We start from the raw sequence: 16,305 nt of genomic DNA, 5'->3' as shown, positions 1-16,305 counted from the left end.
ACTACATTGACACGTTGTTTCATTTTTTGTCTTTATCCTAACAGGGCTACCTTAAGCAGGCTCGTCAAAGAACAGACATGTTTACCGAAGAAAGCATAGCAAAGATTTTTTCCAACATTGAACAGATTTATGAATTTCACCTGGAAATTTTGACGCAGTTTGAAGATTGTTTTGTAGAAGAAGATCCTTGTGCGTCGGAAATTGGTTCTGTGTTTCTAAACAATGTACGTTTCTTTCGTTGTTTACATCACTATTAACCCCGTTATCAGACCCAAAATTAAGTTTAAAATATCAGTATACTTCGAAGGGTATTTGCCGTCCAAGGGTTAATTTTGGATTCATATTTCCCGCTTGAAATTTATGCACATGTAACGTACGCGGAGAGATCGCGCGTTTATTGGGCAGGGTGATCATTATTGACGGGAAAGCCATTCTATGTCGATAATTCGATAAATCCTGAGAAGTACGAGCGAATTGTACGCTCGTTGTCATGGTTTCCTGACTAAATCACGATACTTACCCTTGTCGATGTTGATTGAAGATTTATTTTATATCTGTTCACATTGTAGAAGCAAGGATTTGAAATTTACTCAGAATATTGCAACAACCATCCTCACGCAATGGCAGAGCTTAAGACTCTCAGTGAAAGCAACAAGTACAAACAATTTTTTGAGGTAGGAACAAAGTTCCGCGTGTCTTCCGAATCAATTATTCCTCCGAGTAATTCACTATTCTGAGCCTCTTTATTCTTCTGTTAGCTCACTCTTTCCAGTGACTTCGGACTTCAGTCTTCGAGTCACTTCAGTTTTCCCGAGTCAGTTCTCTCCTTATAGACTCTTTCTTCTTCCTAGTCAGTTCACACTTTTCAAGTCACTTCAATCTTCACAGTCACATAACTTTTCCGAATCACTTCTTTCTTCCTATTCGTTTCCGAGTTATTAAAACGTTTATTTCATGTCTGCAGGCATGTCGTCTTCTCCAAGATATGATAAGTATATCACTTGATGGATTTTTGCTGACACCGGTGCAAAAGATTTGCAAATATCCTCTGCAGTTAGCGGTAAGTTTACAAGATAGGTAAAGTTACGAAGTTTGTTACAAACATACCATGCCTTCAAAGTCAGTGCCTTCACATTGCCAACTGACTCGTCCAAAACAATATATGGTTGAACCCATTGAAGTGAAATTTTCTTTACGCAAGGAATACGTATGCCATTAACGGGATGTCCCCAACGGTAGACAAATAAAACAATAGTAATAAAATAAAATATTTTTTTTTAACGCCGATAAGCCTTTCTAACCTCAGCACTACATTAAGTGCAGTAGGTCGAATAAATATAGACACAAAACGATCATTATTGTCTTCCATTTAGAAATCTTCCCGATCAAATTAATAGTCTGTGTTTTAAAGAGTCCAGAATAAGTGTTTAGTCTTCATCAAATCCAAATTTTATCATGTAAATTCAATCGCATCTTGTTCTGTACCCAGGAACTGAAAAAGCACACGAAACCAACTCACAAGGATTATCACACTGTTTCGCAAGCGCTTGAAACTATGAAGAATGTGGCATCCTTGATCAACGAACGGAAAAGAAAAGTTGAAAGCATCAACAAGATAGCCAAGTGGCAAAGTACCATTGAGGGGTGGGAGGTGAGTAGATAGTTGAAGCAAGGGTATGGGGGGTGATCAGGGTCAAAATTCAGTTTTGCTATTCCGCAGTTCGATTTTGCAATAAGACTGCGCTGCTATCTTATTACGCAATTTGTTCTTCCTGTTATGACTCGCAAGTTCGTTATTACGTGGTTGAAATACGCCATTTTATAATTACAAATTGCAATACTCCATTCTAATTCAGTTTGCTATTATTACATTTTGCCTTCCTGTTACGATGGTCGAGCTTCGTATCGCGAACAGCAGTTTGGCGTTCAAAGTCAGTTTTACTTCGTCTGTACGTCTTTCCCAATTGCTACCTGTGTTCCGTTATGCAGTTCAGTTGTTCTGTTACGCTGTTCAGTTGTGCTGTTACGCTGTTCAGTTGTGCTGTTACGTTGTTCAGTTGTGCTGTTACGCTAACCCCGCGCGGTCCGAGCTGGACGTGCGAGGACTCAGAACGAAAGCTCACTCTAATTCAAGATGGCGACGGCTATTGCAAAATCGAACTGCGGAATAGCAAAACTGAATTTTGACCCTGATCACCCCCCATACAAGGGTGGGGGGAGTTGTTATGTCAGTCTTGCTAGAAAGGGAGGCAGTGTGACTGAACCGTTGGGATGCCCGACTTGGATTCGGAATTTCTGGGTTCAACTTCGACCTGGGAAAACTGTTTTGAGGAATTGAATATCGTAGCTGATTTAGTAATGGCCCGAGTTTTCCACTGACTCCTACAATTAGTGACTGGCTTAGAAATACTGCACCAATGAGATCCATTGCATACCTGCTGTCACTTGGTCGAACGCCGTTTCCCTCCCTTAGCCTCAACTTCGTGTATTTCCTCTTCGATGTGATTGGCTAATTTCACTGTCTGCGACGATTTGTGTTGGAATTGCTCTGATGCTTTTTCTCTGAACCTTGTTTTCTATTCTGAAGGGTGAGGATGTTTTGGAGAGAAGCTCAGAGCTGATACACTCCGGAGATGTGATCAAGACATCGAAAGGCAGTTCTCAATCATGTTCTATGTTCTTGTTTGATCATCAACTAGTTTACTGTAAAAAGGTAATTGTCGCAAGTATTTCACAACTTTTTTCTTATATAATGGAAGCCGCGGTTTACAATTTCGTACGCTATATAGCTTTTTGCGCATTTCAGTGTGAACGCAAGATTCCACCACCCGCCACAATTGTCCATACAACATAGGATTTGAACTGTCCATTCCAATGGGAAGACAAGTGACATAACTTCAATTTTGTTTTCTTTTTTAACCACCTTTAGTGATGGTCATCGTTGTGATCAGCGCACAAAGGGTTCTGCATAGTTAAACATTATATCCTATCTCGATATACAGTATATATATCTTTTTTCTGTCTCTTTCAGGATATCTTGAAGAAGAATGGTTTAACGTACAAAGGACGAATTGACATGGATGACTGTACAGTGATTTGGCTGGGAGATGGAGAAGGTATTAGCCACCACTGAGCTTGCTTAACTTATTTCACGACACTATTAAGGGTGCTGTAAAACGAAAACCAAAGAATTGACAATCACTAAATAACGCCGGTAATAGAATAGGCCCAAATTCCGGAAAAGGTAAGATCATCTTTCGCCAACGTAGAGTTCACATTTTCAGAGAAGTAATATTCATGGAGTGAAATGTTCCATAATTATGCACCATAAAAAGAGGTCAGACTGTTATACTTGTACTAAGAGTAAAACAAGCGAAAAGGGTCTTGGAAATTTTAGGACTTTAAATTCCCAAGTGAAGAGTTTTTTTAAGTGGTTTGAAAACCTCGGAAAATATTTGGATTTGTAGTGAAGATCATTGAAGTGTGATTTGAGAGCAAAGCGTTGGGAGTTGAGAACTCAAAGCACTGCGACACTGTGCATTCACTGTTTGATCACGACGTCTTTGCTTTTGTTATCTTCTAGAATCTCTTGATCGCTCTCCCCTGCATAATGCGTGGAAAATCTACAACTTTAAGAAAGAAAAGTGGTATATATTCTATACCAAAAAGGCAGGGCAAAAGGAAAAGTGGATGAAAGCATTTATGGAGGAGAGAAGACGAGTGAGCGAAGATGCAAAAACAGGTGACAATACCGACCCATTTCGGTTACTCTACCTTGGGTGGGAAGAAGCCCTCAAACTGAGACAAGGAGATGTTGTTTTGAGTTGAAATTCGCACGATTTCGAATACAACTTGGAATTAACAGTACTGTTTATGTTTTGAAAGTTCTTAAAAATGGACGAGTCTTAAGGAGGGTTGGGGTTATTCAAAGCGAAGGTCGTGCGATGTTCTTTTTATAATACCCGTAACAAAAATTTTCTCCGGGTAGATCTTTGCGGAAGATTTATTTCCATTCATCCCGTTATGAAAAACTTCCGTCCAGGTTTAATTAAATTAGCAACTGCTGTCAGTCATATTTGTTCTAACGGCGACCTTCAGATCGGAGTACGAAGACGAATACAAGTTTTCAGTTCTGAGCACACGCATTTTCGAAAGTTTCGTTCTTTAAACCTAAGGCGCTTGCTCAGTGCGGAAAACTCGTAATCATAGTGGTTTTCTTACTCCAATCTGAAGGTCGCTAATGTTGCCGTCCTGAGTCCTACCACGTCCGTGATTGATATGCTGACTTAGCTGAAACTCTACAAAGTACAAATTGTACTGCTCTGCAATCAGAATCGACTTCTTTTGTTTATTGTATTGTCAAAACAAAACTTGATCTTCTGTTGCGGATCCACTGTGAGACTTTTGATTTGTACAGTTAGGCCGTGTTCTATTGGGAAAAACCGTTTTTGGTTGGTTGGGTTGATCAACTTTTTCAACCGACATCAAACTATTGTAGGTTGAAACGGTTAAAAAAGCATTTCCAGCGACCGCTGTTCGGCCGCCTGCAGTGTTGTTTCCCTCAACTTGTCAACGCTGAGAAGTCTGGTAATAACTATTCCCAGGAGTTACCGCGTTTCAACCGAAAACGGTCGGAAGAGTGTGCTATTGGGAAACCTCAACCGTTTCAACCGAAGCCGGTTGCGGCCGTTTAAACGGTTGAAACCAGTAGAACACGACCTTAGATTCTGTATGTGGAGCGAGCTCCTTCAGGTCCTTTATCTAACGCTTCTTGATCTTTTTCAGGTCTTGTCATATCACGGAACACAAGAAAAGCTGCTATGAAAGCAGCAAAAGCATCCGTGAAACAGAAGAAACCCAATGGTAAGAGATTTCAAATACACATCCATGACTACCGTGCTGTAAGCCAGCGTTTGTCCAGTTCATTTGATAAATTTAAAAAAAAACGTAGGAGCCCTATGTCAGGTGAAAGGGAATTAAGAACACGGAAGCTGAATTGGCAAACGGTTTTCATTCATTGCAATAGTAACAAATGCGCTTAAAGAAGGAATTTTTTTTTACTGTTATACAGGTGGTAAGAAAGAGAAGCCACTACTTAAGTCCCAGTCCACAACAGAAATAAAAGCCCCTCCTTCACCATTGCTGCGTCTGCCGGCTCCAGTCTCCAGCGCTGATTTAAGAGAAGTAAATGAAAGTAAAGAAATGGCCGATTCCCTAGGTGCAAGGTCAGCTGTTATTCGGAGGAGTTTTGGCCTGCGAGGATCGAAAAAGAGCAAAGACAAGCGCAAGAGCTCGATCTTTTGACAAGCAATGAATGAAGTGATCGATTCAGAATGCTTTTGAATGATCTAGTGGATAACGTAGGCTTCACAGACAAGTGCTCAGGACTTGCACAAGACTGAGCTTGCGGGATTGGTCATTCATGCTGTTGAATGCATAATTGAAGCATGGCATGGAAAGGATGAAGGCAAGGTCTGGTACAGCAGTTTAAGACGGACCGAGAATCATTACAACACGCCCGATCCCTGGCTCATTGGAAGGTCTCATTCATAACGAGGCATAATCAGGCAGTCTCATTCTTGCCTCGAGTCTACTTCGTCATGATTGTCAAGTAGAATTCAAGAGAGAGTAACGTTTTTGATGCATTCTTGCTGTGATAACTGAACAAAGTTATCCTAGCTAAATCTGTGTATCTCAAATATTCTTGTCTTCATTCAAATTTCTTGAGGTTTGTTTTTTAAAAAGCAACGCAAAAAAACAAGAAGAGTGCCTCTATCTCAATTTTATTTAATTATCTTCATACCATATTATGAACCAACGATTTCATTCCACGTTCCCACGATGAATGAAAGAGTGTTTTTACATTGGCATGTAAATAAAGTGCAGAAATTTGTATAGTCTCGAAAAAGGAGTAATTTTAAAACCATTCAGATTTAAGAAAATTCTTGTAAAGATATTGATGTATGGTTGGAAAGAAAATACTTTAACACAATTTATTAAAAAAGGATCAGAAATAAACTATTTGAAACATTTTTTCATATATTTAAAGTATTACCAGTTGTGATGTGTCTGTTGGGTGGTACTGCTTCTTGTACTTGTTGTACAGTTCTGTTACTTCTTCAGTATAACGCGAGTGTAGTCTATCGATAGTTTCTTGAGGTGGACTAACGACTTTTTCGACAGTAATTGGTGAGCCAACTGTGGAAAAAAAATCAGTAAAATAAAGCGAAGGTTATTCATTTTTAAGAAATCATAGGCAGTGTTCTTTCGGGACCAACGCGGTTAGAGCAGGAATTTTTGAGTTTCCCAATAGAACTCATCCCTTTACCAGTCTTCTCCGTGACTGTCGCTCGTACCCGGCGGTAGCTTGAGCCCTCGTTCGATCTCAAAAAGACAGCGAAAACGACCCTGCCGCGCTTGCTACCCTCTCGTTTTTTCAACCATTTCCTGTTTTAAAACCAACACAGCCTATAAACGCCAACCAACCTGAGAAGTTCGGTTCCATTTGAATACGATTATAGCTTTTCTTCCGTATTGACGTTTGTGCCTAAGTATTCATATCTCTGCAGTTACTAAGGTGCAAAAAAACTAGTATGATTTCAAACAGCATATAATATGTAGTTGTGGAAAATAGAAAGACTAGTTAATTTTATTCAAAATCTCTTTCAACTACGATAATTTTTGTCGCTGGTTGTCGCTGGAAATTATGGACAGTTGACTTCTGTTCGCATTCTTCGGTAGTGGTTCTTCCTTAAATTTCGAGCACATTTCTTTGGAAATAAAGATGTCAGCAATAAAAAAAGTTAATAGTGTCAAGGGAGCTTGAAAAACAAAACGTCTCATCTCTATTTTCTACCTGTCAGGCTGTCTTGGGGAGTATATAAGGACAATTCTCGACAGTTATCGGCAAATCCGAGACGCAGTCGAGGATTTACATAACTGTCGAGAATTCTCCCGAGGCTATGTAAACACGGAAAAAGTCCTCCATTGCTTAACTATTCATGGTCTCCTGAGGGCAGAAATGATTAAAACATCTCCCTACCTACAACAGAGATTGGAGACCGTTTCGGCATACACCATGAAAATCCCCAGCAGCAACAGCATCCTAAGCGGGTTTTCGAATAAAGCCAACGATTAAATCGTGAGAATCGAGAGTTATGATCTCCGCCTATTATAGGGAACAAGTTGTTCTGTCCGAAGCCAAAGACGGGTACCAGGTCACTCCTGTAACAGGACGGATAAATAAAACTGCTTCAGACTGAATACGAGTTGGTCGGTTGGTGTTGACAACACAGCACCAACCGGCCAGATGTGAATTAAAAGCCTGGGTAACAAATGGTAATGGAGACTGTGCCACAGTGGTGCGACTGTTGCCGATTGCTATCTTAATGGGTTGAATATGTTTGCGATGCATTGCTGGCACATGGATATGGAAACAGGAGTCTACCAAGAAGCAATAAGTGGTGGTTACTGAAATGTAGGTCATATCCGTTGAATCCTCGAAAAAAAATTCCCCTAGCCGAATCAAGTGGGACTGGTAAAAACAACACTTAAGAGCCAGTTGCTAAGGAAAAGAAAGGGGGGACAAAGATTCACGCTGCGAATGATAAAAAACGTCACAATCTCAACAGAAATGTTGGCGTTGTAGAGACTGTCACATACCCTGTTTCCAAAGCTACTTTTATAAATCCTTTACGTCGTTTTAACGTCAATACATAGCTGTCAGGGCGAGTTTCACCTATTTCGGCTGCTCCTCCCACAACGAGAACAACAGAATGTCCAGCACCTTTTTGGGTCAGAATGTACTCTAAGCTTTCACGTGACGCGTTGACAACGCCAAAACTCAAGATAACGTCACGATAGAGCCACGCCTTGACGAGACCTGAAAAATATTTTCAGGGCGATAAATAACTGACGTACTTGGGTGGGGTGGGGGGGGGGGGGAGAAATTTGTATTGAAAGCTGGTCTTTTCTTTTCAGCTCGGGCATTCAAATTTGGAAGACAGTGGTGCGTACGTATTTTAAATTTTGGAGGGATTTATAAGTAAATGCGAGATCAAGAAAGTGCCTCCCTCAATGGGGATGTGGAGGGCATCTGCTTTCCAAAACAGGGAATTAAGAGGATCCTTAATTGGATAGGTTACTTTCGGAAGATATTTCCGAATAGGCAAAGAATCACCAGTGAAAAGTTTTATAACCTGTCCACTTCACGGCTACAGTGCCTCTGCTTTTGGAGGCTGACAAGAATATCATTTATAATTAAAGGCTGTTACATGCTATTAAAAAGGGTCAACGAAAATGACATCATAGAGTAAGGAGGACTCTCGAAGTACATACGTTGTCTAGTCCAAAATCCCGTTTCTATAATTCCAATTTAGATTTTACCATGGGATCAGTGCAAAACGAATGAGTATTGAAACTGGATTGAAGAAAACTTCGAGTACGTTATTTACATTTACGATGTCTTGAGGTCGAGATCTTAGGCCATGTCATTTACGAGGGTCGTACAGGGGGGGTCTCTGGCACGATTCGCGAACCTAAAAAATAGAGGATCACGGTTCAAGGACATAAAAAATTTGTTTTCCCGAATCACGAAAATAAGAAAGCAAGATACTCTTTTTAATGACCTGTGCTTACATTAGAAACAGTGCAGGAAGCAAAATCGCGAATGGCTAAGTTAAGGCTCCATATTGCAAATCGCATGCCTAAATCACTCTCGATAGACTACTCTAACAATTCGGAGAACTTGCGCCCCAAAATCACGTAGAATTAAGTGGTAAAATCAGGAATATCGGTTAATGATTCAGGTTCTTCACGGGTCACGCAAAACCTTCAGGTCACGAGTCACGAAGAATAATTTCCTACATTCACGTTTCACGAAAAATTAAATGAGCTAATCACGCATCACGAAAATACCCCTGTACGACCCTCATTTACTACAGGTATAGTTTTTAGCAAAAATACATCTTACTCTAGACAAGTTTCATTGCGTTTGATAAATAAATCCCAGCACGATGAACACTTACCAGCATGAACTGCAACATGAGGAATAATCCCAGGGAACTTTTCACTGAAGCCACAAAAGTCTGTGTTAAGGGCCACCGATACACCTTCAGTGAATATCCCATGGGGATGATATCCCAAGATGTAGTTCCTCTGTGGATCCAGTTCGCAGGTTTTCACCAGAGTAATTGGATAATAGTCTCGTATATACTTAAAAATCGGGAATCGCCGAGCGTAATTCCTTAAGAGATGTCTTCCACCTTTGTCAGGGGTCTTCCATTCGATCAGGTAAGTCCAAGATAGATAAGCAATTACAAGCGGCCACAGCGGAGTGTAACGAAATATTTGATATATCGTGACCAAGCCCAAAATGTGTGTTCCACCTAAGAAACCAACCAGATAAAAGACCACTACACTAGCAGCTTCGAGAAAGTTGTTGACACGCGGCATTGGAGTGTATTCAAATACAAGTGCTACCGAATAAACGAGATATTAGAGTCATGGACAACAAGATACCGCTTCAACACCTTCACTTGCGTCACTGTTACGTCATTCACAGAGCACAGCATTTCGTTTATTCACTCAATGCATCAGTCAATTACATTCATATTTCTTCCACACTCGGATAGGATTAAAACAAACAAACTAAATGGTTGAAACCCATTCGCTCCGATCCACTCCATCACAGTACAATGAGTCTAACATAGCCAGCGGACTTCCAATGGAAAATATTGGTTTGGTGATGTATGAGGACATACTTTGTCCCTATCCATGAAGAGATTTCCAAAATGGCGGTGGAGGCCGTGAAAATTGAAGCCGATGCTTACATGGTGTGTTTAACTCATGCACTGTCTACTGAAAGGGAAGAGGTCATGGGATTACTGATAGGAGAGGTAATTAGACTTTAAAAAATCGATTTTATCTCTTTTTCATCTCCGAACGACCTTAAATCATCGATAATTATGTTGTCGAGATAGTCGAGAGCTACTTGAGAAAAAATATTTTATAAGTTTACATATGTCATTGTACTTGCTCTCCGTGATCCTCTTTGATGACACTAAATCCAAGAAAAATTGGCTAAGGTTGCCAAAAAAGTAAATTGAACGAATGCTACATTTTTTTGCAAAACCTGGTTCACCTAAGGAATACTAATGTTCTTTTAGTGGGCGACAGCGGACGCATGACCATGAAGTCTCATCAGTTAAGGAATTGTGTTCAACATTTCTCCTTTCATCTATACAGGTTGAAGATGAGAATATTGCCCATATTTATTCTGTCATCATGCTTCAAAGACTGGATAAACGAAAAGATCGAGTTGAGATTTCGCCTGAACAGCTGTCTGACGCGTCTAGCCAAGCAGAGGTATCCTAGAAACAAGTCTGAGTTTTCAGTCCTTTTAAGACTCTGTTTGTATACCATGTCATTTGTTTACATGTACTTCACCCACAGCGACTTGGGTTACTGACTTCAAAACAACGACCAATGCGAGTGATTGGCTGGTATCACTCTCATCCCCACATCACTGTTTGGCCTTCGCATGTTGGTAAGTTGCACAGTCCTCTGAATGGAACTTTCAATTGGGTCATTATCCATGCTCTGGTGGCTCAGTTGGTTGAGCATCAGGCTGCCATACACAAGGTTGCGGGCTCAAAACCTTGGCTGAACCAACACTCAGGATCTTAAAATAACTGAGGAGAAAGTGCTGCCTTTGTAATTTCATCTGCAAATGGCTAGACTTTCAATCTTCTTGGATAAGGACTATAAACCAAAGGTCCCATCCCACAAATATCCTCCATGTTCATGTTGATAAGTTTCCTATGTGACGTTAAAGAACCCACACAATATTCGAGAAGAGTAGAGGATGGAGTCCCTGGTGTTGTGGCTGTCCTGTTCTCTCCAGCAGAAGTGGCCGGCTTGGCATGATGTCTCTAAAAAAGGTTTATGTTGTATGAGGTCACCTAAGCAAAAACAGTCAAAAAGGGACTTTGCTGAGTGCTGGAACATTTAGATGTAGATGTATCCTTTGGGTCATCATAAACTTATGATGATGCAGCTCTGATTTTCTTTTTTTATATTGTTAATAGATTTGGGGACTCAGGCCATGTACCAATGCATGGACAAAAGATTTGTTGGCCTCATTTTTTCCTGTTTCAATGCTGATCCTAACATGGTAGGTGGTTGGATGCATACATTTTAGTTGGTGTCCTTAAAAGGAATAATGAAATCAAAATAATTATTATTGTAAAGAATAGTAATGCAGACTGGGCCCAGGAAAATGAAACTTAACTTACTGCTATCTAAATTATTTTTAAAAAAGAACTATTCACTACCCCACAAGCTTGGAAGCTTTAATCGATATCATGTCTAAATAAAGGTCTTCTTCTTCATACCAGAAAGCAGGAAGTGGAGGTATTAAGTTTTTGAGGTTTCTTTCAGAGTGGTCATCTCAAAGTATACTGTTTCCAGTCGGTGAATATAAGACCTGAAGGTGGACCCCCACAGTAAGTTGTCTTTTACACGTAAATTGTAACTGCAGTCTTCACTTTCAAATGGAAGCCAAGTATTGGTACTGGTTAAAAGTAAAGTGGCTTAGAAAGTGAACATAACTGGCAAAGTTTGGACGTACAGTCAGCCAATTACTGACTGATTTCAGTTTTCAAATCTGTCATTATGCATTGAAGAAGCTGACTACACAACAAAGTTAGATGGCTTTTTCTAACTATGGCCGCTTTTTTAGTCAGTATGGTTGCATTGGTTGGCTGAAATAGTCAGCTGCCAACTAGCTGGCCAATTTGTGTTTTGAAATCCCTGTCTCTAATAGTGACCTTGGTTTGGGCATTCTCACTCTTCTAGTCAGCACCAAGAATAACAACATCTGGAAGGTTCTGAGCCAGGAAGTGTTAATCTCTTTTCTTTCAATTACCACATTAGCTCTATTAAATGCTGTGGAGTTTATTAACGTTTTAGCATTTCCAATGCAGCATTTATTTTTTAAGATTATCATTTATTCGAGGTTGGAGTTCATTTCAAAATCATATTTCTTAAATTACGGAAAACAATTGCAATAAATCATTTGAAAACAGTATTGAAACAGAAACATGTTGAAAGTTCCAATATCTTGCTTTTTTGCTGTGGATGGTTTATATTACCAAGTTGTAACCATACTTGTTTCTTTTTTGCAAATAATCCAGTTTTTGTAATAATTGTGTGCAGCCTTTGTTCAAGGGCAGTGCTTATTGTTCTTTAATTTTTTTCTTCTTTCTGCGATGCTTAATGTGTTAATTAATGGCGTTAAATCTAGTAAATATGGTGACCAAAGTATTTTTCTCCTTATTAATTCAGGTATCAGAAAGCAGATATTGAGCTTCAGATAGTTCACACACAAGTCTTGTCGAAGGCCACTTTGAACAGTTTGTCAGAACTTCCACAGATTTTGTCGAAGGTGAATTATAAATCTTTCATGTTGCTTGTTAGGAGCAACATGCCATGGGAATATTTTGGGTGTGTATAACACACCCAAGACTGACTTCTGGCTGTGTATAACAAGCAGAAGTCACGTTACTTAGCCAAGTGCTGGAGCCTCACTCAAAGTCAAACCTCTCCGAGTAACCTCTGCATGTTCCTTTAAAAATTGTTTGTAGCAATAACTTTCAATATTATTTTGCTTTTTCCAGCCCCTCAGAACCATAGTGTTTTCATAACTTTTTTGCCTAAAGTTTGCCAAACTATCAAGAAATATCACCTGAAACAACTCAATACAAAATTTGGCGAGAACGACATGAACCACTAAAGAGGTTTAGTAAAAAATGATGACAAAAATAGTACTGTTTCTTGTGGCCCTTTCATATGTTTTTAATGCCAAATGGAATGGAGCCAATAATTATGTCGGTGTTATGTTTTTTTGTGTTGGTAGGAAGAAGAAGAAGCTTACAGAAAAACCTTAGAGTAAGTTACTGTTACTATGGTATTTTTTGGTTAGTAATACGGCGTCTACAGTGTTTTTGTACAGCGACAGTAGTGGAATGATAGTGTTTTAAGCAGGTTTCATATGCGAGCAGAGAGCTAGATCAACAGGTCGTTTGTTAATGACCGATTATTGCTTATGAGCAATTTGTTGTCTCTTATTTTTCATGATTACTGCATTGCCTAGACAACCTAAAGGCAGTATCAACACTTCTCTAATATTCATCACTAATATTCTTCAGGATTTCATGAAAGCCAACTGTTATCAGGAATGTCTCGATGCGCCGGCTGCTGGTGAAAATCCCCGCTTGAGAAAGGGGTAATCGCCTGCTGAAATTTGGGAGTCAATCAAAGTGACCGCAACGGTCGCAAATAATATTATTATTCTCTACAAAGTTTAAAAGTAATTTGATGTGTTAATAAAAAAAAAATTGAATATCTGCTTGTCTACAGAATTGTCAATGGAATTAATTGATACTGAAGATGACATAAAAGCATTGTTTTTGAGTACTGTTCTGACTGTTGTGCGTGCCTGACTACTACGTCCTGAGTGCCCTTTTATGACAGTATTACGCTTTCGCTAACCCTGTGACTTCAGTTACCCTGTCACCTTTGTGACTCAGTTACCTCTGTAACTCTGTAACTTCCGTTACCCTGTAACTTCCGTTACCCTGTAATTTCCGTTACCCTGTAACCTCTGTTACCCTGTAACCTTTGTAATCCTTTTTAACTCTGTTACCCTGTAACCTTTGTAACACCTTTTTAACCCCGTTGACTCTTTTACCATGTAATCTTTGTAACTCTGTAACTTCTGGTCCCCTGTAACCTATGTTACCCTGTAACCTCTGTAACCCCGCTGCTACCTTTGGTAACAGAGGTAACGGGTTTAAAGAGGTAATAAGAGTCACAGAGTTACAGAGGTACATGTACCGGGGCTACAGAGGGATCAGAGTCACAGAGGTAACAGGGTTACAGAAGTTTCGCAGTTAGCAGAATATCAAGTTGACAATTGTACCAAAGAACTAAAGACATACTGTCATAAAAGGGCGGTCGGGACGTTTTGTGCGGGCGTACACTTCGTAGTACCCGCGTACCGGGTGTTGCGAGACACTGGGAACAATCCTGTTACCAGGTCCCTTTGATGCTCAGAGCGCGAACCGCCACAATAGAACCTTGAACCGGATGAATATATTGTTAGCTACATGAACAACCCTGTGCTACAACCACCATTTGATTTCTCAGGTGGTCTAGCATGCCAAGAAACTCAAGCCTAACTTAAATACCAAAACAGAAACTGTGCTTAACTTTTTGTTTAACATAAGGCTTGCAAGTTCTTTCAGTTGCCTTAGACAATTAATAATATGACTTTTTCATTGATAATTATGTTTATTTCTTTTGATAATGACGTCGATACTAATTAGCTTCTTTACCATTTATCATAATTAAATTGTTTTTTTGCCAGGAGGGGCTTTGACAAACATTTTTCATACTTTTCGTTTTTTATTGTTAGTTCCAAGGACCTTTTGACAGCAGTTCATAATAGCACAGGTAAGTCGCGGTGAATGATTTTCGAAGTGATATATATTTGGGAAAAAACCCGGTTCTCATGGCAGGAGAATTAAACCTTTGATCTTCCAATAACTGGCAGCTTAGGCCGTCAAAGTCACACCTTCAACCGATAGGCTTTTCGGTCGTTTGTTTTCGTTATGGAAATTCACATGGCTTATCGTAACGATCTGATTGGATGAATATGAATTTCAGCTTTGGCACGCAATGCCTGTCGATTGAAGATGGGCCTTAAATAGGTTCATTGAACAAATGTTCTGCTTGCTGTTTGGACAAAAATTTCAAATGATGGCACTTTCGCAATGATATTCAGTGAGATTGCAAGTTTTGATACTGTTTGGTCCGGGGCACCCAACGATAATCTTCGGTAAATATGTGTTCGCGAGAGTTGAACTGTTCTAAGAGTTTCGGTTGTACGTTGCCAAACATCTAGAGATTTCTTTACTAAATCACCACCTAAAACCTAAAAGATTCCCAACCAAGAAAAAGTATTCCCTTACGTTTTCGGAAGGGGTTTTTTCAACTTTTGGCATTTAAAAAGGTCACCTAGCAGTTTCGGATGAGCAAATGGTTCACTGGGAAGTTTTCAGAAGGTAATGTTCAGCAAGCAATTTCTGAAATGAAGATAATTCCCTAGAATTTTCGGAGTGACCAGGGTTTCCGTTTGAGGCCGGAGGCCGGACGTTTTGTCCCGGTTGTTAACCATTTCACGTCCGGTACTTTGACGCTGAATTTGTAGATTTGTCGGCGTCTTTTTTCGTTTTTTCTTTTTTTTTTTTTATGGTTTTGGGTTTGAAGAAACATAAAACAATAATCCTTCAAACTAACAAGAAGTGACATCGCCTTATTTTTCTTACTAAACGGAATAATCGATCTGTTGGCGTTTCATTCACGCGATTGGTTTAGTTTTCTCTTTTGTCTTTTTCTTCCTCCAATCTAAAGACGTTTGAAGGTGGGGGGGAGGGGGGGGGGGGCTGTTTATAGTAATTTATAGGAGACCCATACCTCCATGAGGGAGGTGTTCAATGTCAAGGCACTTGCAAGCCTTACAAAGGAAAACAAACATGTTCGGTACTTTCATTATCAAATCCGGTACTTTGAAAAACTTCAATTTTCATCTCAGTAAAATATCCGAACAGATCGAATTCTTCTAGGTGATTAAAACATCTCTTTAGGCAGTCCTTATACATTACAAGGAGCCTAGAAATGTCTCTCAAAGGCTTTGGCTTAATATGCACGTGGGGTGCCCTTTTGTGATTTCTGTGCTTTTCTTCGCAGTCTTTACCAAAGCCTTGTGTCAGTTGATGGAGGTTATGTGTGGCCCACTTTTACAGACTTTGGAGAACAGATTACAAGTAAATCTCAAAAGAACAGCAGCATTGGAAACTGAAAAAGAGACTTTAGAAAGAGAAATGGAGAAATTAACAACGGAGCTACAATCTTCAAATTGACACAGGAATGAATTTATTATTTACGGCCATTTAACCATTGCTAACATCCTATTTTTTGTGCATGTTGGCTTGACAGAAAAGGGAGCACGATTTGAGGACGGTCTGAAGCTTCGTTTTGCTGTCCTCGGGGTTTGCGAGGTGTCGCACGGGGACATGCGTCGGCCCTTGCGCTCTCGTCTCGCATGCGCGTCATGTTGCAGTGCAACGTTCACTCGATAAGCAGTTGATTTGATCAAATTTTTGCGTCAAACAGTGTCAGTGACGACACAAACTTCAAATCGAAGGAAATCTTCCTTCATATGCTAAAGTAGTTTCTATTTAA

At 39.8% G+C, this 16,305-nt stretch overlaps 3 protein-coding genes across 5 annotated transcripts in view; 2 read left to right on the top strand and 1 right to left on the bottom strand.

Annotated features, from left to right (window-relative positions):
* LOC137983917 (uncharacterized) overlaps window positions 1-6,042 on the top strand; it is a 25,803-nt gene extending 19,761 nt beyond the window's left edge. For all 3 annotated transcript variants that reach the window (XM_068831074.1, XM_068831076.1, XM_068831075.1), the window contains exons 5-13: window positions 45-224; window positions 570-674; window positions 965-1,060; window positions 1,490-1,651; window positions 2,588-2,713; window positions 3,032-3,116; window positions 3,584-3,742; window positions 4,786-4,863; window positions 5,072-6,042. In XM_068831074.1, coding sequence (XP_068687175.1) covers window positions 45-224; window positions 570-674; window positions 965-1,060; window positions 1,490-1,651; window positions 2,588-2,713; window positions 3,032-3,116; window positions 3,584-3,742; window positions 4,786-4,863; window positions 5,072-5,304 — 1,224 coding nt within the window. In that variant the 3' untranslated portion in view covers window positions 5,305-6,042. The remainder of the gene's footprint in view (window positions 1-44; window positions 225-569; window positions 675-964; window positions 1,061-1,489; window positions 1,652-2,587; window positions 2,714-3,031; window positions 3,117-3,583; window positions 3,743-4,785; window positions 4,864-5,071) is intronic.
* On the bottom strand, window positions 6,026-9,694 carry LOC137983918 (diacylglycerol O-acyltransferase 2-like). The gene is made up of 4 exons (XM_068831077.1): window positions 9,027-9,694; window positions 7,663-7,882; window positions 7,043-7,224; window positions 6,026-6,198 (listed from the first exon to the last, which is right to left on the bottom strand). Exons 1-4 carry the CDS (start codon window positions 9,451-9,453, stop codon window positions 6,044-6,046), a joined length of 984 nt encoding a protein of 327 aa, XP_068687178.1. The 5' UTR covers window positions 9,454-9,694; the 3' UTR covers window positions 6,026-6,043.
* LOC137983919 (lys-63-specific deubiquitinase BRCC36-like) overlaps window positions 9,641-16,305 on the top strand; it is a 7,169-nt gene continuing 504 nt past the window's right edge. The window contains exons 1-9 of the mRNA XM_068831078.1: window positions 9,641-9,896; window positions 10,246-10,365; window positions 10,453-10,546; window positions 11,088-11,173; window positions 11,440-11,504; window positions 12,346-12,445; window positions 12,917-12,948; window positions 14,477-14,514; window positions 15,811-16,305. The exon at window positions 15,811-16,305 is cut by the window's right edge and continues 504 nt beyond it. Coding sequence (XP_068687179.1) covers window positions 9,750-9,896; window positions 10,246-10,365; window positions 10,453-10,546; window positions 11,088-11,173; window positions 11,440-11,504; window positions 12,346-12,445; window positions 12,917-12,948; window positions 14,477-14,514; window positions 15,811-15,983 — 855 coding nt within the window. The 5' untranslated portion in view covers window positions 9,641-9,749 and the 3' untranslated portion in view covers window positions 15,984-16,305. The remainder of the gene's footprint in view (window positions 9,897-10,245; window positions 10,366-10,452; window positions 10,547-11,087; window positions 11,174-11,439; window positions 11,505-12,345; window positions 12,446-12,916; window positions 12,949-14,476; window positions 14,515-15,810) is intronic.

The sequence above is a fragment of the Montipora foliosa genome, chromosome 13, assembly GCF_036669935.1.
Source record: "Montipora foliosa isolate CH-2021 chromosome 13, ASM3666993v2, whole genome shotgun sequence".
Classification (NCBI taxonomy): domain Eukaryota; kingdom Metazoa; phylum Cnidaria; class Anthozoa; order Scleractinia; family Acroporidae; genus Montipora; species Montipora foliosa.
The sequence above is the reverse complement of the archived record's forward strand: the minus strand, read 5'-3'. Positions and strand labels throughout refer to the sequence as shown.